The 27,097-nt window shown below is 35.2% G+C and overlaps 1 protein-coding gene across 4 annotated transcripts in view; it reads left to right on the top strand.

Moving 5' to 3' along the window:
- The window catches only part of LOC145678563 (uncharacterized), a 67,416-nt gene that overhangs the window by 22,460 nt on the left and 17,859 nt on the right, over window positions 1–27,097 (top strand). For all 4 annotated transcript variants that reach the window (XM_081748864.1, XM_081748863.1, XM_081748862.1 and 1 more), the window contains exons 2-7: window positions 3,465–3,560; window positions 14,063–14,148; window positions 18,511–18,612; window positions 21,344–21,423; window positions 23,921–24,112; window positions 25,435–25,684. In XM_081748864.1, coding sequence (XP_081604990.1) covers window positions 3,502–3,560; window positions 14,063–14,148; window positions 18,511–18,612; window positions 21,344–21,423; window positions 23,921–24,112; window positions 25,435–25,684 — 769 coding nt within the window. In that variant the 5' untranslated portion in view covers window positions 3,465–3,501. The remainder of the gene's footprint in view (window positions 1–3,464; window positions 3,561–14,062; window positions 14,149–18,510; window positions 18,613–21,343; window positions 21,424–23,920; window positions 24,113–25,434; window positions 25,685–27,097) is intronic.

Below are 27,097 nucleotides of genomic sequence, written 5' to 3'. Positions count from 1 at the left end.
CATAATCAACACATTTAACACAGTCCTTACTCTAATAGGACTTCTCCATTGTTATTCACACAAACACTGTAATTAGTGCACTACAATGTCATGTTATTAGTGATAACAATTTTCATGCTTCCAGAGAATGCTAGGACCATGTTCACGAGTGGTTGCAACTGAAATTCTTGAACAAGTTGGTACTTAATGCGTCGAGTTACAAGGGGTTCTGCAATAATAAAAAAAGAAATTTCCTTCTTATTATTAATATAACTTACAAAGACGTAGTTTTTATTCGACATTTTGGTTTTACTATAATGATGGTTTACATCAAGTGAAATTCACACTCAATGTTGGAAACTATTAAGTACGTATGAGATAAAACCTTTTAATGAAATACATGCAAGTTTTCGAAAACTTTGGTGATGTGGGAAAAATTGTGATTCATTTGATGTTTACAATCATTAGTGAATACCAAATATCAAATGAAAACCACGTAGTGTCATTTGGAAACAAATAAAAGTTCTACCAGGTTGGTAATACTACCAACCGAATTGCATCGCCCTTACCCACGTAAAAATCATCATATTGATACAAATCAACTTTTTCAATTTCATCATAACTTCAACGCATAGTTTCTCATTTAACCCGATATATATATATAAGCTTCGGATTTTTAGGTCCCAAAAAATTCAAATTACGATTTTAAAAAGTGCATTTTAGGATTTTATAGGTTTTTAAAAACACGGTTTAGGATTTTTGCGTTATATTACTGAAAACGGAATATTACTACACTTTAAACACTTTGTTAGCTATTTCATACTTAAATAGTAACCTTAATTTAGTAAGCTTTATGCTAACCAGTCTTCTGCGTAATAAAAATAATAAAACTCTTCTTACCTTGGCCTTTTTTGATAGTTGAAATATAGTTTAACATATGTATGGCCTGTCTTACTATAGTAGTAGTAGTAGTTGTTTTTGTCAGTTTTCTTATATTTGAAATTTTATACAACACCACAAATATCACTTCACTTTTCTAACGATACATTGAGGAAATACGAATGTTCAAATATTGTTTTTCCGGCACTTTTCATGTTTTCTATAGCTCAAAAAGTGGTCACTTCACTTTCTGTAATGGCACTGAACAACAAAATATTTGGCAAGATTTTCTGTTGTGAACTTTTTCCTGTTGTCTGACAAAATTCTCTTGAATACAGAAAAACTGCGTTCCACATCACACGATGTAAGAGGCGCATATTTCATACTGGCTAATTCCTCGGGATTGCATAGCAAATTTTCTTGGACATTGTCTCCACGAAGAATTTGGCCCACTAGTTGTATCTGTGTGAAATCAGGACTGCGTTTCAAAACCGCCTCCAACTTGTCCGCAAGTTTTGTTCCAACTTTCCCAGGTACTTTTTTCTCTTTCACTTCTTGAAGAATTTGAAGAGCTTCTGTTAGTGGAAGAGACTTCTCCAATTCAGTGATGGCTTGAGGCAAATGAGAAAAGTTAGCTTTAATGTAACTTACTTGTTGTACAGCAAACTGTGACTTCAGTGCTTTTTTTTTTTTTTTTTTTTTTTTTTTCAGACGTGATTGAAGCGGCTTCAATCTCGTCGAGCGAATCGATGACCTGAACAATGCTTTCAAAATTATCTGCATAGTACAGTGCTGCTGAGAGCCACGTTCCCCAACGAGAGACAACGGGCTGTGGTGGCAGTGGTGTGTTTGGAAGCATATCCTTGTAGGTAGCCACTCTGTTAGGAGCTTTCGAGAAAACCTTCTTTACAGATGAAATTATGTCGTTGACGATTGACTACGTGTTTGAAAGTATTTTTCAGGTTAAAAATAACTATAAAGAATCATTTAGGACGTTATAGGTTCTAAAAGCTAATTTAGGATTTTTTAGGTCCTAACCCCCCAATTAGGACATTTTAGGTCCTATAAAACTAATATAGTTCTACTTATAGCAACTTGAAATGTAAAGAAAACACGAATTTTTTGCATTCACTGTACAGGAATAAAATAGGTTCGAACCTAAAAATCCGGAGCCTATATATATATATATATATATATATATATATATATATATATATATATATTATTTTCCATTGTCGCGAGCCGATTTTGGGTCCCAAGTTCGAAACTCTGTAACTTGAAAACGAAGCGGAATTCGACTCATGTTTATAGGAACTGTTCTACTTGATTTGATGTCAGGATTCATCTCTCAAAATTTTCATACTACCTTTCAAATCACTTTGTATACAGGACGTAAATGCCCATAGCAAATATTTACATTCCAAGTACAAAAATCGAAATTTCAGTAATTAATTGCAAACATTAGGGGCTGCAGCCGCATAAACGGTTAACAGATATTAAATACTTAGGTACTTCTCCAATAGTTGTAAAAAATTCAGATTTTTAAATGGTGGGATTTTTGAGAAAATGGCTGCCAAACATTCCGTCTTTTTCCAGCTTTTCATCATACTATAATGTAGGTTGTAATAATCAGAAATGTAAGTCCTTTACACTTTCAAGAGACCTTATCGAATAGATTTCGATGCTAGAAGCAGATGGTTGATATGGCTCGTGAGGACAGAAATAAAAATGTTTGAAGTTTGCAAAAATTTTACCAAAGTTGGCAACATTGCGAGTGAATTACGCGATTCCTATTGGGCGAACAAACGAATTTTGCCCCTCTACCGAAACACACACTTTATATTCTTCCTACCATTGCGATTATATTACTAAGCACACTGGTTTCTCTACAATAAAACTTTTAATTTGACCTGTTTTCCAGTTTTTCGAGCAATCCGAGAGGAGGGCAGTCGTTTTGAAAGGCTGTATATCGAAGGAGAAATTTTTTGAGCGGAAAGAAATAATACGGGTAATGATATTGCATGTAGATCCCATATTTAAAAAAAAAAAAAAAAAAAAAAAAAAAAAAAAAAAAAAAAAAAAAGTGAATGAAACCTGGGACTATAAGGGTGACTAATTTTGTTTTGCCTGGACGATTTAAAATGGAATCGGTCTAACGGCATTTTAAGGCCTATGTATCAAATTGAATGTGTTATTGTAGTGACCGGTTTTCCGAACAGGCGCCTACGAAAGAAGAAAATTATTTTAGCACTGGTAAAAGAACAAGCATATACAATGAATATTCAATGGAGATTTTAGAAGTCTGAAACACAGAATTAAATTTTGTTTCAATGCTGCCAAACTCTAAGATACACAGTTCACCAACTTCTGAAGTAATAAGTACGTAATGTATATTGTTGTGAAAAATGCAAATCCAATAAAAAATAGGTCAATTTAGGCAGGTTAACGAGTTAATGGGCTTTGCTTCTTTAATTACTTTTTAACAATGACATTTGATATTTCTTGTCTGCAGTGCATGTTTCAAAGGTACACGCTGCAATATTGTTTTTCACAGCATAAGTATTGTGGTAAAACATATTCTATTCATGCCAAACTTTTCTTTACAGAATTTGTTGAAAGGGTCCAAGAGGGGAAGCTGGTAAGATGGCAGTAAATGCATTCCATGAGGGAGGATTTGTGGGCTTTGATTTAGAAGCTGAAAGGTAGAGTAACTAAAAGTTCTTACTTCCTTATACTAATGTTTGTTACATTTAGTTTTTTCCCTCTTGTTTCTTTTTTCTTTCTTTTCTTTTCTTTTTTTTTCAGATAAGGATATCTGTATAACTGAGTGCTAACGTTAATCTTCTCAGAACGATCGCACTCTTTCCTAACTTACAGTAGTCTTTCTAATTTCACTACCACAAAGCAATAACTAATACCTCATTTTGAAGTTATTATAATATTATTATTATTATTAGGCTTCCAAATTACATTCACTGTTTATGTTTACGTGACTACGCAATTACAAAATTATTAAAATTTTAAATAAAGGGAAAGATGTCTTTTCCAAAGTGGCCCTAAATCAGACACAAATATTAGATAATGTTAATGTTCAAAAATTTGGTGTTCATATGATTACGTAAAACTGTAAAGTATCAGTTTTCTGGTCCATAGTTGGAGGATTATGTGGTGAATATATACATGGTTCAGTATTGTAATATTAATGTCAAAAAGTAAGCAACTTCAAAACCTCATTCAAAGATGAAGTCACAAGTATGCAAGAATAGTAATATATTCTTCCCGTCTTTATAGTACATACCGTATTTTCATTTCTAGATATTTGATTCAAATTTTATAATATGTGAATATTCAAGACTTGAAAGTTTCCGATTATATTCCTAAAGGCTAACGTTTACAGGTATTTACAGTAGAAAGGGAGCAACTTGACAGCAGTGGCATCTCTACTTTTTTGTACCAGTTCGACATTCCAATGGTATACATTGGTTTAATACTATATTTCAATTGCAGACCGGTCTGAGAGATTGGACAGGCGTGCCAAACTTCTCACCTACAATACTGTGTGATTCGTTCCTTTATTGGCGACCTCCGTGGCTAAGTGATTAGCGTGCGCGCGTTTGGCGTGGGAAACCTTGGTTCGATTCTCGGCGGGAGTTCATGTGGTTCGGATACATGATAATCAGTAGGTCCCGTCTCGTATAGCCTCGCTGCTAAATGGGACGTTAAACTCGGAATCAACCTTTATTGGCGAGAGTACCTGTGTCAGTTAAAGTTCTGAATGTTCGTCGCAATCTTGCATTTTTATTTCCCGCTCCTCACTTTCTTACATCTCATATGCGAGAGCCGTTGTCATCTCTACTAATTATCACGTAAATTGAAGTACACCGAAATAGACTTTTGTCGTTGAAGGAATCGCAGTTATTTAACGTATAGTAGTATTCTATTGTTTCTATCTTCATTAAATGTAGACTTACTCTCAATTCGGACTTTATAACTGCAATTTATTATGCATTTCTTTTGGTACGCTTACCTTTATAGTGTGTGATTCCGGCATTAATTGTCGTTGGAATCCCATTTCCATTACTTTGACTGAAGAAGGTAAATTTGTGTCACAACTTCAGTATTGTGTTACTTTATTAGGTAATATTGCTCTATAGGAAAATTGTTAATACTGAGTTTTGTCAAGTCTTTTGGTAGGTGAAAAAGTATTGTCATTAGAACAGAACATTCACATTAGTAATTGACTAGGTTGCTAGATTATTATTTTATTAACCTTTTGGAAGGAAATCATAAGCAATAAATGTTTATTGAAATAATAATAATAATAATAATAATAATAATAATAATAATAATAATAATAATAATAATAATAATAATAATAATAGGGATCCCACACACTTCAAAAATGAAGGAAATAAACTTCGAGAGTGTTTTCAGGAATATTTTCCTTTCTAGATACTTATGTTATTAAATTATTCTGAGTTGATAGTCTCAAGGAAGTCAGAAAAGATCATTAAAATATCATATAATAAGTTGAAAATTATATTTATTATATTAGTACGTTATAATTTATTCTTTTACCAATATTTCGGCTTTAAATTGTGCTTAAAAAGTTTCTTCATGCTACTGTATGTGTAAGAAAATCTTGTGCTGCTTCATGGATCACATGCCTATGTTCTTGCATTTTGTCTTGAACTATAGAATTTTTAAATATACAAAAAGCCCTGCTATACTTGTTATCACGAGATTCTCCTCAAGTACAGTAACCCTGAAGAAGACTTTCGCAGAATTTGAAGCCAAAATACAGTGGAGCATTATTTATCCGCATTGATTTGGACCGAAGGTTATGCGGATAATCAAACATGCCTTTATTTAACAAAGAAAAACACGTACTGTACTTTTTTTTTTTTTTTGTTACAATGTACTATACTTCATTTAAAGAAATTACTCTACAGTACTGTATACGTATACAAAAGAAAAAAGAAGAAGCTGCTGCTTATATTTGTTGAAAACGATTCAAATGTAGTTAGTATGCATACATAGTTTGTATATATATATGCAGATAAACTGCTTTCTACTGTATAATTATATGGGCGCATGAGAGAATGATTTAAATTAACAAAAAGTTGGCTACTTACCAATGAATCCTCCCTTGGAAAGCCTAAGCACTTTTTAGACGTTTCGGAACTCTCAGCTGGTTCCTTCCTCAGTGGCAGGTGAAAGGGATTCTTACAAAACATAACATATCTGCTTCAAGTATCCCTCAAAAAGTCTACAAAAGAATCTCGCCGGATTCAAAAGTTATTTTGTTGATCCACTAAATAAGTCAGGCATTTACCGCGTTCAATGCGAATATGACTCCCGTATATAGGCCAAACGAAACGTAATATTAACACTCGAATTAAAGAACATGTTAAACAATCAAAAATATTACAAGAAGAGGGCATGTTGGGTTTGGTGCTTCATTTAAAACAACATACGCATAATATAAAACAGGTTACGGTAATAGGTTCAGCAAAATAAAATAAAAACAACGGGAGATCAAAGAATCATTCGTTATTCATAAATACAAACCTACATTGAACCTTGATACTGGCAACATTGGTAGAACTTGGGCACCTACCTTTGATGCCTACTTTGAATCTGGCAATATTGACGTAATATAGACACCGCGCTTTCTTTAATTCTTTCCACTCTTTTTTTTGTAGTTCGCTTTGCTCGTTCATCTCAGGATCGACTCTTTACATTACATTTATTTATTTAGTGGTATGTATTCCTTGTTTTATCTCCTATCCGTTTTAATCCCTTTCACCTTGCCACTAAGGAAGGAACCAGCTGAGAGTTCCGAAACGTCTAAAAAGTGTTTGGGCTTTCCAAGGGAGGATTCAATGGTAAGTAGCCAATTTATTGTTACTTTCTACTGTATTTGTAAAAAAACAAATTAAAATCGCACTAATTAGCTAAATACAATTTTCATTAGAATCTATTTTTTCTGTATATATTCTTCCAATTTTTTATTAGACAGAAGCATTGATCTTTTTTCATATGTGCCACTTAAATGCTGTAAGCTGTTCTATACCACTTTTAACATTCGAGCGTATACACTATAGTACTACTACCATAATCGTCTTTAAGTGTTCAAGATTGCGAACGTTTGTTGGCAGCTGAAGAGTTAGTAAACAAAACACAGTAAAAAGGTATCTGTGGTTGAAAACGTAGCAAAAGACTTCAACACGTTGAAGAAAATGAAAATAAGAGAATGAAAAAAGAGCAAAATTAAACTGAGCGAGGTGAGTTTGAGTACATCACCAGAAATGCTTGTATACAAATTCGTAGGCTCTTGAAAATGCTACTTCAAGCTAATCACTGAAATTTCCAACTTAAAAGTACAACTCATTGTGGTAAAGTTCACGTCTCTTTTCATAAAGCACGTCATCGTTAGATTTCAAATATCTCCGTAAATGTTTCTCAGTGGTAGCTTACTCATATTTCCATTAACTTCTGACAAACATTACAGCGTGTCGTTTAAAACATAGTGTCTATCGGTCACGAAAGTCATGAAAAAGACACGAAATTTATCTTTTGGATCCCGAATTTTTTTATCTGTACAAATATAAGTACAGACTGGGAAATTTTGTTCTATAAAACGTCAAAATTCACCAACAAAAATGTCTATGGTCGGCTTTAGACACTACCAAATTGCAAGCAAAACATGCTAGTATCGCATGCATGAAAATTCAGCCTAATTTGCACCCAAAATCCCACTTGAGAATATTACAAAATTTTATGGTTTGGTAAAGAAAAGTAACGAAATTTCATTTTGGAATTTTAGTAGACACCCTGTAAAAACAATATCCGGTACCCGTGCCTTAAGAAGTATGTATGTGCTCGTGAACTATTAATAAATATTTATTTATTTAGCAAAATGGGATGAATCAGCCGATGTTTCCTTAAACTACGTCCTTTACAGATTGGAGTTCATTTTAAATTTATCAGTTAGCTGTGTGCAGTTTGTAGCAACTAATTAGAGACTCAGAATATCGCAGTGTTCTCGTAAGCGCCAACATCGTCAACACCCAATTCTTTTTTAACCTTCAAATCGCATCTACTTTGCGTCTCAATAAAATCAATTATGAGTGTGGGATACCATGCATGTATTATTCATCTTCGCTTTAAAATGTTAAACTATTTGGTTCTAATACCTTTACTTATTACAGGAACAGATTACGATCGAGTAGGTTACCTTCGCATTTATAATCATTCATCAGCCTATTATTTCCGCAGGAACACGAATATTATCTTTTTGTAGTGTTGACTACTGTGCGATGTAACAACGAATACGATTTTTAGGCATGCTTTACTTTCAAGTGCATTCTTGCTTTTATATATATATATGGGCATCTAACAGGTTCCTTCCTGAAAATTTAGTTAGTCCCATCTTCAAAGTAAATAGGAAGACAGAGTAAAAAAAAATATGACTGGACCGGGACTCGAACCCGGGACTACCGGCATACCGTACCGATGCGATAACCACTACGCCAACGAGTCAGCTTCCCAAACCAGCCACTCACTCTCTTACTTTCGAGATCAGTGCTCTCCTCTCTGACCATGTGGGTTGTACCACATACCCCTCCTGCTATGATTAGACAATCCTGTGTCCATATACCGAGCACCTTATGACGGTTGTGATTTCATATATAATAATGAAAGTAGGGAACAACCGAATTTTCCATTTTCTTTTACACACCAGATCCTCTATAGCTGTGGAAAAAAAAGTCGGTCTATAACACTGTACCTTAGTTGACCCGCGCACATCCTGCAATGAGCATCTAAGAAATGTTGATGGTATTTTGCCTTTAATTCCATACTTTAGTTATAAGTGTATCGCTTGTTTGTCCTTTCCTTGCGAAAATTAGGCTTTTTATGATGGGACTTATATACTCAGATGAGATTTTGTAATGTATTATTTATGTAGTCACCCGAGGTACTTCTCCTTGGTACATCCTATATAATATACAGGATGTTAATGAACTATACTGACAAACTGTAAAAGGTGATTCCTCACATCAAAATAAGAGAAAAAATTCATATGGCTCTATGGCGAAAAGTGAATAGTTTCAGAGCTAGGGCTTTCCAAAACTACGAAAAAGCCAATTTCAAGAGACCTTATTTCGAATTCCAGAAACTGTGGATGGTGGTCCTTATCAGCGTAAAGGAAACGATGCATACACAATATTTCGTCAATTTTCAATAGGTATACAGGGTATTCCCTACAGGGTGTAATTCTCAGATATGCTCTCAAGAGAGTTTTCAGATATACCCTGATTTCAAGGAGGGTCCAAAATAGGCAGAAGGTAAGCCTTGACAACAATGGGCATCCAATGCTTCGAAGGGAAGTCGAAAGTGTTAGGAACCGGCAGCTCCACTTTTTTCTTTTTTTTCGTTCGGAATAATGTGTGATGCGTTCGTCACGGTATATTTCACGTTTTATTTACTTACAAGCGTGAAAGAAAACATTGTAGCATGCGTTTTCCCAAGTACGAGAAACCGTGATGCCGACGATCCTCAACACTTTCGACATCGCGCCAAAAGATTCTGTGTTCACTGCTATCAAGGCTTATCGTTTACCTACTTTGGACCAATGCTTATCTCAAAATTCGGTTGATGGCATGTCTGGGAATTTCACTCTATATGGAATACTCTGTACACCCACTGTGTGTATGCGTGACTTCCTTTACGCTGATAAGGACCACCATCCACAGTTTCTGGAATTCAAAATAAGGCCTCTTGAAATTTGGCTTTTTCGCGATTTTGAACACTCCTAGCTCTGAAACTATGCACTTTTCGCCATAGGTCCATATGAACTTTTTGTCTTCACCTCTTACAGTTTGTCGGTATAGTTCATTAACACCAGTCCTGACTGACTAACCGATCAACGCTCAGGCAATACTACTCAAGCTAGAAGCTTGAAAATTTGACACTGCATAGTGTATGTAACGTAAGGGTGGCCCGCCTATTGTATAGCTCTTGCCTTTCGTGGTCCCGGGTCTGATTTCTGGTGGCGACATTCGGTCGAAAAAGTGTAAAAACTTTTTTCAGACCAGCCATCCCGATTAAGCTTGTCATGAGTTTTTCTTCTTCACACCAGATGGATGCTGGAATGGTACCTAATGGTCTAAGGCCACTTCCTTCCTTTCGCATTCCTTTCTCCCTCTCCAATACTCCGAGTAGTGAGATCGCTGAGGGACGGGCTGACATGGTCATAGATACTAAAAGCACAGAAATTAATTCCTAATCCTAATCCTGACATGAAATGCCACTAAGAAAGTATTTTTGGAGGGTGACATTATAGTAAAATGTCCATATCTTTGAAAGGTAGAGACATGAAATTCAGTATTTGGACTTCTCATTTAAAATAATTAGACACATGTTTCACCGCTTTTTATATTTCTCTCGAAGGGAAGAAAAACGGATGAGGTTACAGTTGTTAAAAAATGACCGTATTTCGAAATTTCTTAAGGTTAGAGACATGAAATTTCGACTTTTCATTTAAAATAATTAAAGACGTGTTCCAGCGTTTCATATTTTCCCTAGAAGGGAAGAAAAAGGATAGAAAAGAGAGTGGAAGTTGTAGTTGTAAACTGGATATCCATATCTCGAAATTCCTTAAGGTTAGAAATGTGGAATTTGGTATCCTTAAACACGTTTTTGAAAATGTCCTCTACGAGAGTAGAAAAGGGCTGGAATAAAAGAACTAGGGATTGCAATTGTCAAAATAAGATGGCCATATCTCGAAATCTTTTAAGATTAGAGACATGTTAATTAAAGACTTGTTTCAGAGTTTTGTGATGTTTGAAGGAAGAAAAAAGGGTAGGGATTGCATTTCTTATAATAAAATTCATGTATTTCGAAGTTGCCCGTCTCATCATCAGGAGAAAACGGATGAACTATTTGAAATGAATTTTTGAACACAGTACTTGAGCAAACCTAAGTTTTTATCATTTTACTTTGGTTGAAATGCGTAGTCTAAGAGAAAAAGAAATTTAAATTTTCGCAAGAGTAATGCATAAATTTATTCTAGTCGTAGGAAGAACGGAAGTAAATGCTGAAATAAGGGGTGTGAAGCCGTAGGACGAGCAAATGCAGGTATCTGGAGGCGAAGTTCCCAGTTAGTCGAAGGCTAGTACCGTATATTTCTGAATCCAGGATGACCATTTTTTAAACAAAGAATTTTGATAAAACTACAGCACATGCTGAGTATATTTTCAAAACATACTATAATACTAGACCAAAAATCAATTAATAAGATACAGTCCTCCCATAGTTTTTCTCACTGGAAAGTCCACTGAATCTTCAGTATTGCTGCCTGTGTCAGTATGATCTTGGTTTTCTTTTCACAGAAGATCGCACATCATATCTCGCGAAAGCAGAGAAATCCTATTTTGGGCACGAAATTGCGAAGAAATAATAATAAAAAAAAAAGTCTAGCACTCGAATCTCTTCATAAAGAGAGTTTTTCTTCTTTTTATGTTGCTGCTTTGTAAATCGTGTAAAGATATCTTTATGACTGAAACTTTATTTTCTTGTATACTGATATATTTAATATCTCCTACTTTCATATCTTAAAATACGAGGGTGGGCTGATAAGTTCTCGGCCCGACCCAGAAGGACTTGAGCTGCAGGCATGAAAGTGGGAGGCTATTCAACATTGTCCCCTCGAAGGTCAACACACTTGGCACTTCGATGCTGTAACTTCTCCAACCCCACCACCAAAAATAATAATAATAACAATAATAATAATCTCAAGGTCTGCAAAAAAAAAAAAAAAAACTGTTCTGCAGCTGTTATCACCTCTTCATCACTGTGAAATATCTGTCCTTTCAGTGCTGTTTTGAGTTTTGGAAACAGATAATAATCAGAAGGGGCAAGATCTGGCGAGTAAGGTGGGTGGTCAATGCACTGAAAGCCTAGGTCCCTCAGAAAATCCATTTTTCTGCCACCCTTGTGGACGGGAGCATTGTCCTGCAAGAACAAGACATCTCGTGTCAACTTTCCCCGGCGCTTTTCTTTAATAGCGTCATTTACCTTAGCCAGCAGATTGCAGTAATACTCTGCAGTTATGGTTTGGCCCTTTGGAAGGTAGTCTGAGAGCAAAACACCATCCTTATCCCAGAATATTGAGGCAAGCACCTTCCCTGCGGACTTGTGTACTTTGAATTTTTTGGGCCTTGGAGATCCTGAGTGGCGCCACTCGCAAGACTGCTGTTTATTCTCCGGATCAAAGTAATGCAACCACGTTTCATCCTGGTTAACAAGCCGATTCAAAAAATCGTGCTCGGAGTTCGCAAAATGCCGTAAAATCACCTGCGATGATCTCACACGTTCGCGTTTCTGATCCGCGTTCAAACATTTCAGAATCCATTTCGCAGAAAACTTGCGCATGTCCAACTGACCATGGATTATTGACCCAACACGTTCTTTGGATATGTGCACTTTGTCAGCTATCTCCTGAAGCGAAATCCGTCTATTGCTCAAAATCAGGCCATGAATCTGGTCCACTTTTTCGGGCTGACACTGACACTGGCCTGCCACACCTGTCACCATCTTCTGTTGAAAATTCACCACGCTTGAAGTTCGCACACCATTTCTTTACAGTGGAGTATGAAGGGCACTGTCCACCCAATGTGTCTAGCATGCAACCATGGATTTCCTTGGGCGACTTCTGTTGCAGGAGGAAGAACTTCGTTACACCTCGCAATTCCTCTTTGGTGAATTTGACATCTGGCTCCGCCATGGTTCATTCAATTACCTGTAAAATGAAAACCGTTCATGGTAGAATCGTGATATTTGGTACTTAAACATATAAAAGATCAACATTTCACATGACATCAATTACATCAGGATAGTATATTCGGAAGGGGGTCGGAACTTATCAGCCGACCCTCGTATATATATTGAATTTAGTGTAGAACATATGCTATAGTTTAGCTTTCATGAATTGTGAGATTGAGGAATTTCAGAATTGCTGAGTTTCTGTAAATTACAGGCAACTTCATATTGACCCTCCTTGCAAAGTTTTCTGCCCACATACCTTTGTTATATATTATTTTCCCTATATTAACAGGTTCTTCATATCATTTCATATATTGTAAATGTTGATTTTTAACAATTCCTTGATGTTCCAACCTTTCAGTTCCTGTGAAAATAGGAGTAAAGTAATAAAAATGTGAAGGAATAAACTCACCGGGGTAGAGCAGTGATAATACACCTTGTCAGTTGCGGCTGATTACACGTCACAGCGCCGCACAGCCATTTGATGTGTAATTGATTGTGAAGTCTGGCCCGTGGTGATTCAGTGGTAGAGCGTTCAGCTCTGGTGCATGGGGTCCTGGGTTCGATCCCAGCTCGCGCCAAGTGAGTTTTGTGGTGAAAAAACACCGTGTGCGTGGGTTTTCTCGGGTTCTTCCGTTTCCTCCCACTTTCTTCATTCCATCATTTCATTCATCTCTCATCATCACCGTCTCTAGTCCAGCCGGCATAACCACGGGACGTAAAACTTAAAGATTTCATTTTTTATTCCCAGTTGATTAAGCACGATATCTGAAATATAAGACTATCTGAATCAAAGCCATCAGTGGTGTTATACAAGAGATTCTTTCAACTTTCGTAATGATACACATTAAATTTTGTCCCCATCGTTCTATGAAGCACTGTAAAGTGTTCTCTTCATGTGTATGTGAAATATATATATTGCTTTCGGACAAGATTCCTTCATAAAGAACAATTGAAGGGTACGGGGAAAAAACAAGGAATGTCCATGTATGTGCTTTTTCGGGTGCTTTGTCCTATCTGTTGGTGACTCTTGGTACTATTTGACTGTCTATGGCATGCATGCGTAAATGTAGAAATGTTCATGTAAAAAGTGGCAAAAGATTTCATAACCCTATTTTTTGTACGCAGTTTTCAATATTAAAACGCCGTTTTCTCGAAAATGCAGTTTTGTGACATTCCTTGTTTTTTCCCCTTACCCTTCAATTGTAAATTACTACTGCGAGAGAATTATGTGAAATAAATATGGAATTATCATTTGGAATCAAGTATGCTGTAGATCACTTCACTAAATAAAGCTTTGTGGTTGTGTTTTTCTTTTTGTTACTATTTCAGTTGAGTTGCGAAAACATTATCACGTTATTTTCTTTTCTTCCAGACCAACCTCTGCTGATATATTAGCTCGACTGACTCTTAAATTGTACGAAGAGAAGAATCCAGACGGTACTGCGCATACTGCTACTGGTAAGTAGAAACATTCCCCTTTGTTAATTTAGATATGAAATGCAGGATGACTATGGAACTAATGAGATACTGATTATAACCTAGTTGATGACTTAGAATTTCGGGAAGGATACCTGTGAAATAAGTACCATAGTCATCTGACCTCAACCTAGAGTTACCATCTGTAAAGACCTGACCATATATATATACACGATAATTTCACTTTTCACTAGGTAGTTGGACCACGGGCGCATAGACCAAGTCAGTGGCGTCACCTTGTGCAGTTCGCAAGAGCACGTGAACCACCAACTATCATGGGCTGTTTGTTGCTTCTTAAGATATTTAATAATATTTAGAATATTATTATATTGTTTCGTTTCTACGCTTGCTTTGCCCCTTTCTTATATGCATTCTATCATCACACCACCACGTTCACAACAGAGCAGCGAGCGTGATAGGCTGCTCTGTGTGTAGTACGGAAGGAAAACGCGGGCAGCTGAGGAGAGGAATTGCGGTCTCCTGACGTTCAAATCAAGATTTGCACGAGCAGCGTTGACAGCATTGTTGTTGACATATTTCCCGTAATGAGGCACTCTAAACAGAATCAAAACATGGATTTTTGTGTTAGCTGTTGTTGACTAATTTCCAGTAACGTGGCGCTTTAAACAGAATCAAATAATGAACTGCAAATTAAAAACTATATAGAAGAATATAATAGTACTATATAACTCATTCTTTCAATCAGTTATCTGCATTTGTTTTTATCTCAATTTCTCGTAATGAAAATACACTAATGGAACAACCAAAATTACGGTTTTCGAGGTCGTATCAAGGGAAATGGGAAGTTTAAAACCCTTTCCCAGAGATTTTTAAGTTAATGCAGAATAAAATTAAATTCTAATTTATTTTCAAGATTTTTTAAATATGTATAATCTCTGATTTTTCTTTAGGCTACGTTTTTTTCTACCTCAATAAACTAAATGTTTGTAAGAAAAGCGAGTAGCTTATCAAAGCATGCTGTACTTGGTAATATTGCTACAATGGTAAAATCTTACCGTTTGTATTGTAGGAACCTGAAGGATTTTTTTTTTTTTTTTTTTTTTTTTTTTAACATTCATCAGAACACATTGAGAATAGGAAAAGACGAGTATTGAGATTTGCATTAACGTACGTTCAGCTGTAACCGGAAAGTTTTTTTTCTTTCTTTCTTTGGAGGGGGACGGAACAGTAATGAAGTGTCTTGAGATAACAATGCAAAAGTACATGGACAAAGCGTTCCTAATTAAAGGTGCCTCTGCAACCATCATAATAATTTGATACATTGCATGTTTCGTATATACTATTAACAGTTCACTAAAGAGCATACATGGCAATTCAAATATAGGAGTTGAGTTGATTTTGAGTTTAACGTCCCTTCCAGGAGCGAGGCTGTATGAGACGGGACTTGTAGCATAGCACTCCTTTCACATTCTAGTAATTATTACAATACAAACAATGCCATTTTTATTCGTTTTACTTTTTTTTTCAATGTCCTATTCATCTTTACTTTTACTAATACTTCATAATAGTTCTTTTTATTTAGTTTCTATTTAATTTTTAGTTCTTCTTTTCCTCCATCCATTCTTCAGCCGGATCATTAGCAACATACACAATCTGTCCAAATTCCAGTGGCGTATCCCATACTTGCGGTACCATCGCCACAGACCTACTGATTAACGTGGAATCCGAATCACATGAGCTTCCTCCGGAAATCGAATCCGGGTCTCCCATGCCAAAGGCACTTAACGCTAACCTGTGAGCCACGAAGGAGCTTTTTAAATATACGAGATAGCAGACGTTCGCAGTCTTGATGCTGATGGAGATTACATTTAGTATATTGTGAAATTGATGGTATGTCTGTAGAAAGAGAATGGCATACAACAAAATTCGTGAAAATCATAGCAAATAATCCGAAGTTTACTTCAGAAAAGTGCATTAGCTATAGTATCAACAGAGAAAACAATTGTAAAAACTAAACTTCAGAAGAGTTATTGACAAGTTGATTGTCCAGAAGAACATGAGGAGTAATTTCATATAGGAATGTAATAGAGCATTTGTGTATAATTGGTACTTTTAATTATGTATATATATATATATATACGGTTACTTTTATTGATTATCTATAATTTTTCTTATTTAGAATACTGAAAGAATTCTACAATAGAATTTTCTAACGACTGTGATTTACCGAAAAAGTTGTCATGAGACGCCACTGGGCCAAGTGCTATATTGTACTTGAAATGTATGGATGATCCGGAAGATAACTGGAGAAAAACATTTATTAGAGTTCGTATCTTCTAATTTCGTACACAGGAAAAGAAAAAGTAGTACTTCATTTCGCTTTCACTTTCGCAGAACTTCAAATTATCGACAGTCCTGCAAACAACGATGCAAATTAGAAAGAAATATAAACAAAAGGCTAGTACTCAGCGAAAAAAAAAAAGAAAAGAATTCTTCTAGGTAGCGGTTTCGGAAAAATCTGCTTTCATCTTCTGCCTAGAAACATTTCGAAGAGGATTTAAAACATGGGGGAGAAATATGGATAAGTAAAAACGGTTAAAAGAATGTAAAATATGTGAAGCACAAATTGTCTTGTCAAAAATGAACACACATTAATAGCCACTCATTTATCACTGTTTTTTTTTATTGCCTTCTGTTTTTAAGGTGGCGGAAATATGTAGTAAAAGGATTGCTCTAAATTGCATTTGTGCTTCCTTTATCAAAATTGACTGTAGGTTTTTCTTTATGAATGTAAGAGACTTCTTTAATTTTTCGTTCAGTTATTGTTTTTGCTTTCTCTATCAAACATGAATTAGCAATGTTAAGGTTATTGTATGTAAGATGCGCTGTCAATCCGGGTAACTGTTGTAAGCAACGACATTTCGATGTGTGAATGTGCTCAGCTATTCTGTTACAAATATTTCTTTTTGTTTGACCTATTTATATTTTGTCACATTGACATTTAACCCGATAAACGCCACTACTTTGTTAAAGGTCAGTAAACCATGCTTTGAAATTAGTTATTTATTTTTCTTGATTTAGAAGGGACATCTGAAACCTTGATGTAATGTGTTTGCAGGATCTTCTTAATTTTTGGCGAAGTAAGAAGGGCCCAAAGGGACCCAGGACGAAATATACAAGGTAATTTTAAAAAGTTCTTGCCGTTTTTGACGTCCCTTTAATCGCGCTCAGAGAGAGGAAACGAAATGACACATGTGCCTGCCAAGAGATCTGGAGTTAGTCTGACCTTCGACCTTCAGTAATACAGACACGTTGCACACATACAGCAGTTATAGTTAGTCCAATGTCGAAAAAATGGAGGTATCGAAGCAGTTCGTTCGCGTTTGTTTGTTGGTGTGATTTAAAAGTGGACCGGTCAGCTGCCGCATCAAGTTGCCGCATATGCTAGGCATTTGAGAAGAATGCCGTGAACGAACACATCGCCAGGAATTAATTTCAGAAATTCCATTCGGGAGATGGCAAGAGTTTTAAATGAACATCGTAGTGGACGACCACGTGTGTTGATTGACGAGGCCCTGAAAACAGAGTCATACAAGTTAGGCAAGTGGGTACCCCACATATTGTCAGCAGCCAACAAATAACGAGTGACAGCCTTTTGACCTTCCTCATTCGGCACCTGAACACCCCATCTTTGATCGTTTACTCACTGATGACGAAAGGAGGGTCTCCTCTTGACAATCCCAAACGTACCAGACATTGGTTGTCGCTAGCTGACCCTGTTCCTCACACCTCAAGATGACCTCTGCATCCACGAAAGGTACTCTCTGTATGGTGAAATTGTCGACAAGTGGTGCATTACGAGGTCCTTCCCTCTGGTCAGATCATCACTGCTGACCTCTATTCTCAGCAGTTACGGTGCACCGTGCATTGCGGCAGAAGAAGTCGGCATTGATGAATCGCAAGAGTGTGCTGTTGTTGCACGACAATGCCAAGCCGCATGTGGCAAAGAGGTAACCCTTCATCAACTTGGCTGGGAGACAGTCATCCACCCTATTCACCGGACTTTGCGCCAATAAATTACCATCTGTTTCGTTCCCTCGACAACCACCAACGTGGGAGATCCTTTGCAAACTTCGAAAACTAAAGGTACGTACTGTCCACTGTATTGCTGTGTATCACTGCTTTAGAACGGCACGAACTTTTTTCGGTTACCGTGTAATTATACATAGCAAGGAAATCTCTCTCTCTCTCTCTCTCTCTCTATATATATATATATATATATATATATATATATATATATATATTGACAAAGTGAATTTATTATGAATCTATGCCTTTTCGGTGATTTTTATTTTCATGTTTGCTTCATTTATTTTATTTTAGGTAATAAGCAAGACTCATGTTACCCAACGGAAATTCAGGTTCACAGTGAAGGCGAAATGGAATATAAAACAGTTGATGAACCAGAAGATGATGAATATATTTGTGAGTATTTTTGCTTGCTATGTTTACTTATCTATCTATTATATATATATATATATATATATATATATATATATATATATATATATATATATATATATATATATATATACCCTCCATTCCAAAAGAAACCGAACGTTTAAAAAAAACAAAAAAACAATGTACATTTTGGAACAAATCATTTTTATTAATCAATGTATTCCGCTTCTGCATCGATACACATATTTGCACGCTCCAACAAGTTGTCAAACGACTTCTCCATGTCCTTTATTGGAATGGTTTTTAGGACGGCGGTCGTCGCCTTCTCAATTGCATCAATCGATGCGTGCCAATTTCCTTTCATCGCCAAATGCAGTTTCGGGAACAGATAGAAATCGCACGGAGCGAGACCTGGTGAATAGGGCGGATGATGCAACCGAATAATGTGATTTTTGACCAAAAATTCAGTTACAAGTCGCGAACGATGTGATGGTGCATTATCGTTCAAAAGAGTCCAACTGCCGATTTCGCGATAATCGGGCCGAATACGACGAATTCTTGCCAGCAAACGCTTCATGACGCCCAAGTAAAACTCTCCAGTGACTGTTTGGCCGGGCTGAACAAATTCTTTGTGGATAATTCCTTTTGAATCGTAAAAACAAATCAGCATCACCTTAACTTTTGACTTCACCAAGCGACTTTTTTTGGGTGTTCCTTCATCCGGCGCTCTCCATTCAGCACTTTGCCGCTTTGTTTCGGGCTCATATTCAAAACACCACGTCTCGTCACCAGTTACAATCGATTTCAAGAAGTTTCGATCCTGCCGAGCACTTTTAACGATGTCTTTGCAATGCGCAATTCGATCAACTTTTTGGTCTTCGGTGAGTATGTGTGGTACAAACCGCGAATTAACCTTCTTAAGGCCCAAAACTTCGGTCAAAATGCGGTATGCGGTTGTTTGAGGAATGCCTAATTCCATTTCAATAACTTTCACCGACGATTTTTTGTTATGTTTGATGAATTCACGCACTTTTTCGATGTTTTCTTCCGATAATCCGGTTCTGGGACGGCTTGATCTTTCGTCATCATCCAGCGTCTCTCTACCCGATTTGAATCGCCTGAACCACTCGTAAACTTGCGTACGGGATAGACACTCATCACCATATGCATTTTGTAGCATTTGGTGCGTTTCACTAAAAGTTTTACCCAGTTTAACACAAAACTCAATTGCAGCTCGTTGTTTGAAACTCATTTTCCGACCGACGTACACAACACACTGACAGTTGAAACGCAATAACTTTGTTGCCGTGCATCCAAATGTCATGACATTTATACCAGTTGTCAATGAGGGACTACGCCATCTACCGGTAAAATATTACAACAGATGGCACTAGTGGTACTATTTGTTTTCAAAAGTTCGGTTTCTTTTAGAATGGAGGGTATATATATATATATATATATATATATATATATATATATATATATATATATATATATATATATATATATATATATATATATATATATATATATATACACATATAGTCAGTATCTATCTATCTAAATATAGTCAATATAATTTAAAACTGAACAGTGTTAACATTTTACATTGATATATATTACATGGTTTGGATTGCGTGTAGTTGTTTGTAGGCACTGGGAAAATGTACGCCAATTGGCATATTAGGTACGAATGATGTGAAACATATCAGGCGGCCCAGTCTCGAAATAGCAAAATAAATCCAGTGCTGTTCATTCAACCCAATGACTATTTGATTGGTTAAAAACGGAGAAAATTATCATATTAAAATAAACTGAGAAAAGTGAAAATGAGCAATAAAAATTATTTTTCATTCCTGATTAAAATCAAGTTGTTGAAGTTCATTGATAGACACGATATTCAAAAAAGTACTGCTTTCTCGTAGGCGAATTTTTAGAATGCATTCCTTTGGGATTCGTAATTCCGTTTCGAATTTCCAGTGGGGGACAGGACTCGTGAGGCATCTGGGGAGATATTTGAATTAAGATTTAGTAAACTTCTTTATGGAAAGCAACAAATAACGACAAAGGAAATCGAAAGTTTTGACGACACTACTAAGAAATCTTTTGCTGCTTCCTTCCTGTTGCTTTCTTGTTTTAGTTTGTGTAATAAGTACTATTTATTTATTTGAAGAATTGCTTCAAGTGGAATAATATTATCTTTTTCTCGTTTCATTCACAGCTAAGATTAATTTTCATAATCTCAGTTAGTTTACGAAGACTCTTGTTTCTGGATTTTTTTTTTTTTTTTTTTTTTTTTTTTTTGAATGTATCAGGATGGTGACAAACCTGGAAAACCGAGAAAAGTCAGATAGTTTGAGAAGACCGAGAAATGTCAGGGGATTCTGTTAGGAGTCAAGGAGTTATTATTATTATTATTATTATTATTATTATTATTATTATTATTATTATTATTATTTTCTGTACGGCACAATCTATCAATAGCCTTCGCCCTCTAGCTATTCTTTCGCGGCTTCAGGAAACACGTCTTCCCACTTGAAACACTAATCTATTGTGATAAATGAAAGTTAATTTTCATTGTAAGCAATTCGTCCTATACTGAGAACCTGAAAAATCTTTGTAAACAAGCTTAAGAAATACAGTTCATTGTTATGAATTCATTTAAAGGTATTTCGATGGTCATAAATTTACATTTTCGAATGTATCTCTTTTGTTCGTTGTTAAAAGACCTTAATTTTCTTTTATACTTATACAGATTGTGAGGGCTGTAATCTCAAATGGAAAGATGGCAACTGTCCAGCCCACGGATCACTTGAGATTGTTCCAAATGCACAGGTAAGGAAAACCTTTAAAAAAAAAAGTCTTTTTGTGAAATTTGTTTCCATCAGTAATATTTACGTAGATTAGGTACTCAAGATTCACTTCTCGTATTGGTCCTTTTCTCCTTCTTACTGGACTAGTAGCTAGCCCTTCTGTCTTTGCTGCACATGGTCACTGGTTCGATTCTAGGTGTAAGAGCCTTCGAATTTGAACGCGTTTACGATAATTGGGATTCCACCTTAAACTGTAGTTCCACGTCTTATAGCTTTGGTGCTGATAAGTGATACTAAATTTCAGCAAATGAACCTTTCTGCCATTTGTATGCGTAACTAAGTTCCGAATTCCAACTTATTTATAGTAAAACAAACTAAAATTGTGGTGTATTAAAGTTGAAGTTTTCATAAAAAAGAATGAATTTATGTTCGCCTATTTTCTCTGGTTCAAATCACTGCATGTATTCAAATATTATTATAAACTTCCTGGGTTTTAAGCGTGTTAGATATAAGATCTTAATACTTGAACATTTTAATTTCAAAAACTACAGTTTACTACTTATATCATCATTCTAATTGTTAATATGATTTTATATTTTATATTGAGTCTCTTTGTGGCTAAGTGGGCAACGCGTATCCAATGCGTATCTCATGTGATAATTACTATTAATATTTTGTAGAAAACATTAAAGTCTTCGTCAGCTTTCCTACTTTCTTCTCCCATAGTTTCTAATAATTAAACATGTCAACTTAGAAGTGGCAAAGAAAACTTTGCAAGAAGTTACAAAAGGAAAGGATTGTAATTGCGTTTCTCTTGTACATAATTTTCTTTTTTCTTTTTTTTCTGTGTATTTTCTTGTATAACATAACATAGCTTTCTAAGTCAGCAATTTTATTTTCTTATAACTACGAATGAAAGCAGCAGCGAGGCTGTCGAAAAACTGATAATGTTTTCTTTACCGTAAAATCTTAATGAAAATCACCATAGAGGGTGGGTGCACATTGTTTACATGGATTCGCTGTGTTTAATTGGGAGTATGTACATACTACATGAGTACAAGTTGTTTGATTTTTAAAAAAAGTAAAGTAATGATCCACAAATATATGTTCAGATGTTCAGGCCTCTGATAATCTCAGGCCTGAAAACAGTCGCCTGAAGATGCCTGGTTAGATGAAGCTCGTGGAATAAGCAACAAACAGTGTGTCACTGATGGTTTAAATAGTAGAATATCCATTTGACAAATTGAAGATTTGAGTTTGATTCCGCACCAGCCCAGCGATTAGATTTTTCAGTTTTTACACTGTTCCATATACAATGATGTTACATAATAATGTCCTTTGTGTATATTTTATATAAAGTGAACAGCTTATGCTCTCTGGTAGTGCATAAAATTAATCAATATGCGTAAATTAATCGTATTACTGTTACTGACACCATACTCATAAAAGTATTGTTCTCTTCTAGCGTGTGTACTGTTGTAGTATGTTACCCTGTTGTTAATGACTTGTTTTTGTAGTCTTTTTGTGGTAGTTTTTCTAGTTGTTTGAAATAATGTCATGCTGTTTCTCCTTTATTATTATTATTATTATTATTATTATTATTATTATTATTATTATTTACGTTTACGAGGGTAAGTCAAAAATTATCCGCAATTCCAACATAACTCTTCATACATTGTTCATATAGATCTCTGTCCTCGTATGTTGTGTTATTATGCTATGAATATTTGATCCTAATTCCTTCATTTGTCTTCCTTTTGTTGCAGATTAATCATGATCTCCGTTAGAAGTTTTCACCAAAGAGGAACAACGAGCAGTAATCTGGTTTTTGGCTAACAGAACCATGTCACGTATACGCTCAATGTTGTCTTCATTTGTAGCTGTAGATGGTCATCCGGCTCCTTCCTCGTGCATAATATTTGTGCGACCCTTTTTGAATTTTTCAATCCATTCGTAAATACTCCGTTGCAGCAACATACTGTTCCCGTATTGCGTCGAAAGTCTTTGATAGATTGGGACCCTGACACACATTCTAATCACAAAAACCGGATCACTGCTTGTTGGAAACTTCTAATGGAGCGGCCATGATAGATCTGCACAAAAGGAAGACAAATGAAGGAATTAAAATCAAATTTTGGTAGCATGGCCACCACAGCATAACAACAAAATAAACGAGGACAGAGATCAGTTTGAACAATGTAAGAAGAGTTATGTCGAAATTGTGGATAATTTTTGACTTACCTTCGTATAATAATTTTATGTATTTGTTTTGAAAAATATATTTTTATGTAATATAATAAATTACAAAGAAATCAATAAAAGTTATCACTCAAAACATGTTTGCTCACGCTGTTATCGCGTAGTAAATAACTTTCTTGTTTAGTCTTAAACAAATTTCATGCTGTAATTGAAAATTTTGAAGAGTATATATTTTTTAAATCCAGTTTTAAGTTTTATCCAATAATAGGCGTCTAAATATAGAATTAGACATGTACACTTTTTTTTCTCTGTCTCACTAGGTGCCGACTGATAGGAATAATCCACTTCGCGCGATGGAGACTCTTCCTCCTTACCTTGAAATTGGTATGTCTAGCATACGAGGAGCTGATAAAGGGGTTTATACAAAGGTAGAGTTAAAGAAAGGGCTGATGTTTGGACCTTACGAGGGTACTATCATCCAAGAAAGAAACAACAGCGACTATCTGTGGAAGGTATGTGAAACAATAAAATGAGGCAGACGTGTTGAACTATCCCATATGAAACTAAACTAACTGCCTTACGTGTTTTTCTTCTTTGATTCTTCGTGAAATTTATTAAGAACCATTTTGGATTAGTGGTAGTTCTTAGGTCTTTTGTAGTTGTAATCTTTTGTTCGATTTCATTCTGTGAGTTTGTCTGTGGGTTCTGTTCTCTTGTACTATCTTCATCCCACCAATCCTTTTCTCATTTTATATCTTTCTCAGACTTATCATTCATCTATTTGTCAGTGCTTTAACCAAGGTCTTACTCAACCAAGTGTTTGTCAAAGCTTATTATTTTCTTTTCATTTCATTTGAAGCGTGCTAACGAACACCTCATAAATCCATATTGGTTCCAGCTTTATTCTTCAGACTTTCAGTTAATTGCGGTTCTTATCATAAACACAAAGCAAAAATGTACCGTAATGCAGACGTATGTATTAGTAGTACCGTCCATGGATGTTTACGTAGGAAACGTTAATTTTATGGAAATTAAGTTATGTAAAACAAATGTTTTTTTTTTTCCCTTCTCGATAGAGGAAAAATATTCAAAATTACATTTCTATATTTAAATTTATATTTTACAAAGTAAGTTCATGCTAGTTGTTGTTATTGAAATTCGTGATGCCATACGGAAAATTTAGAAATGTAATTAACTGTCTGAAGAATACGTATTTCAGTATTCATCACATTGTATTCACACCAATTATATTGGCGATAGAAGTACGTATCTCTTCATATTGTATCATCATGAGTATCGTTTTCTTAGATGTATTGAGAACGTAATTTTCTGTAAGTTACTGAAAACTACATTCATATTGATCCATTTATGTCGAAATGACAACGAACGTGTAGGAAGAGAGAGCAGCTTTTTTGCAGGTAACAGTTTCTAAACTATACAACAAGAATATTTAAATGCAATTAAAATTAAACTATGGTGGTATTGTATATGAAAATTTGTAACCATACTTATGGTAAGACTAGGATACCTTTTTTTAAAAAAATATAATTATTTATTTGTAACTAATTAATTGCATAGTAGAAAGCTTCATCATAAGGTTTTGTGGCTGTCTCGTATAAGTATTTAGAATAATGCCACATCTGTACGTTTCTCTCCAGTGCAGGCTAATCTGGCTAATTCTGTTATATAAAACAGGTTTACTTAAGAAAATTGAAATTGTCCAGACCGAACCACCTAAAATGAATAATAGAATTTTTTAAAAAATAATTTTACTTTGTATTCATTTAGGAAAATTATCGAGCTTTGTAAGTAGCATATGTTGTTATTTTTTCAGATCCACCGGGACCCAAATCCTTATTACGTAGATGCATCTGATCCGTCTGTTTCCAATTGGATGCGATATGTGAACTGTGCGAGGCACAGAGACGAACAGAATCTAAGCCCAGTGCAATACAAGGGTCATATGTATTATTGTACAAACCGAAAAATTCTTCCCTACGAGGAGCTGCTTGTATGGTATGGCGAAGACTATGCCAGAAAGCTAGGTATCGATGTGGAAAACTATCACAAACCTCGATATTCAGGTAATAGTAGGATACAGTGAGGAATGATGTAATGTCTTGGAGATTCATACTTGTGTATCTAGAGTGTATTTCATAGCTTTATACTGCAAATATTAGTATTATCTAATCGAAATGAGCTATTAGTTATGCATTGTACGATTTCGTTCAAAGTTATTACAATACTCACGTACTTTGCGAAGGAAGTAATTTTATAAAGTCTTTAAATAAGAAAATCTAGCTAAAATTTCCAGTTAAGATTACGAAATGACACAAAGTAATGTCCTTTTTTTTTATTTTGTTTCTTTCTTATTTTAATGTATAAATATCCAACAGAAAAAGTGAGAATTGGAATTCTTTCGAAAGAATGTACCAATATTAACGTAAAAATATTGTGAATAATACCGTAAAGTAGACACTCCTAACGTTAAGATTTCCATTTATTTCTCACTTCCAAAGTAAAATTGATCATATAGTGCCCTGTGACGTCAGACCATTGCTTCAAATAAGTACGTACAGTAGTATTTAGTAATATACCACTTTTCTCAAAGTATCTTTTAAGCTATTCCAACGTTAATTTTTATAGCTTAAAAATAAATGAAAAGTTCAAAAATCTAAATAGCCATGTCCTCATTCATGAGATCACATCTCAACAGCTTCAGTAGTGAGATTTGTCGGAAAGTTATTTTGGAAGATTATGTCATTGTCCGGAAACAATATCTGGACCACAGGAGTAAGGTAATCTAAGTAAAATGTCCATATCAATACTAACAATAGGATCATTCCACGTCAATTCAACCAAAATTTTAGGGAAATTTAACTCACTATCGCAAATTTGGATGAAATTTGGTAGTGTCATATAACTTTTTATGGTGACTGCAACTGTAAATTTTATTGCAATAGAATCAGCGGTTCAGAAGTTATTGCATTTAAAAAATTAGAAGAAAATCCATTTTTAACAGTTGCGACATGTTTCCCCTTTCTATAAGAACACTTACAAAATCATATTTCGGTTCCTATTAATGCCAGAAACATTATTATTTTTTAAAAAAATTCAGATTGTCTTCAAGTTGTTTACTATGAAAAAAAAAATCCGTAGAACAGATAGAAAATTTATAGTCAATTGAAAGATAACATTTTGAGAAAAAAACTAGAACGCCATATTGTAAACTTCAAACCTTTATTTCTCAAAATCCCCGTCATGAATTTCAATGAATTTGTTTTTGTTTGGTGGCTTATTACATCTAGTATCACAGATACAAAAATTGCGATGGGCCATCCAAGCACTGAGGAGATATCTCAGTCAGTGTTGCCAACTGATTGCGAAATAAACTTTTTCCAATAACTTCCATACGATTTAACATATCCACCTCGAAATTGGTATAAGTACTCTTCGGTGTCCTAAAAACACGTCTGTGAGCATTACCACTCCTCCTA

This window comes from Thermobia domestica, chromosome 2, assembly GCF_964235325.1.
Source record: "Thermobia domestica chromosome 2, izTheDome1.hap1.1, whole genome shotgun sequence".
Classification (NCBI taxonomy): Eukaryota; Metazoa; Arthropoda; class Insecta; order Zygentoma; family Lepismatidae; genus Thermobia; species Thermobia domestica.
This window is presented reverse-complemented; position numbering and strand designations above follow the sequence as displayed.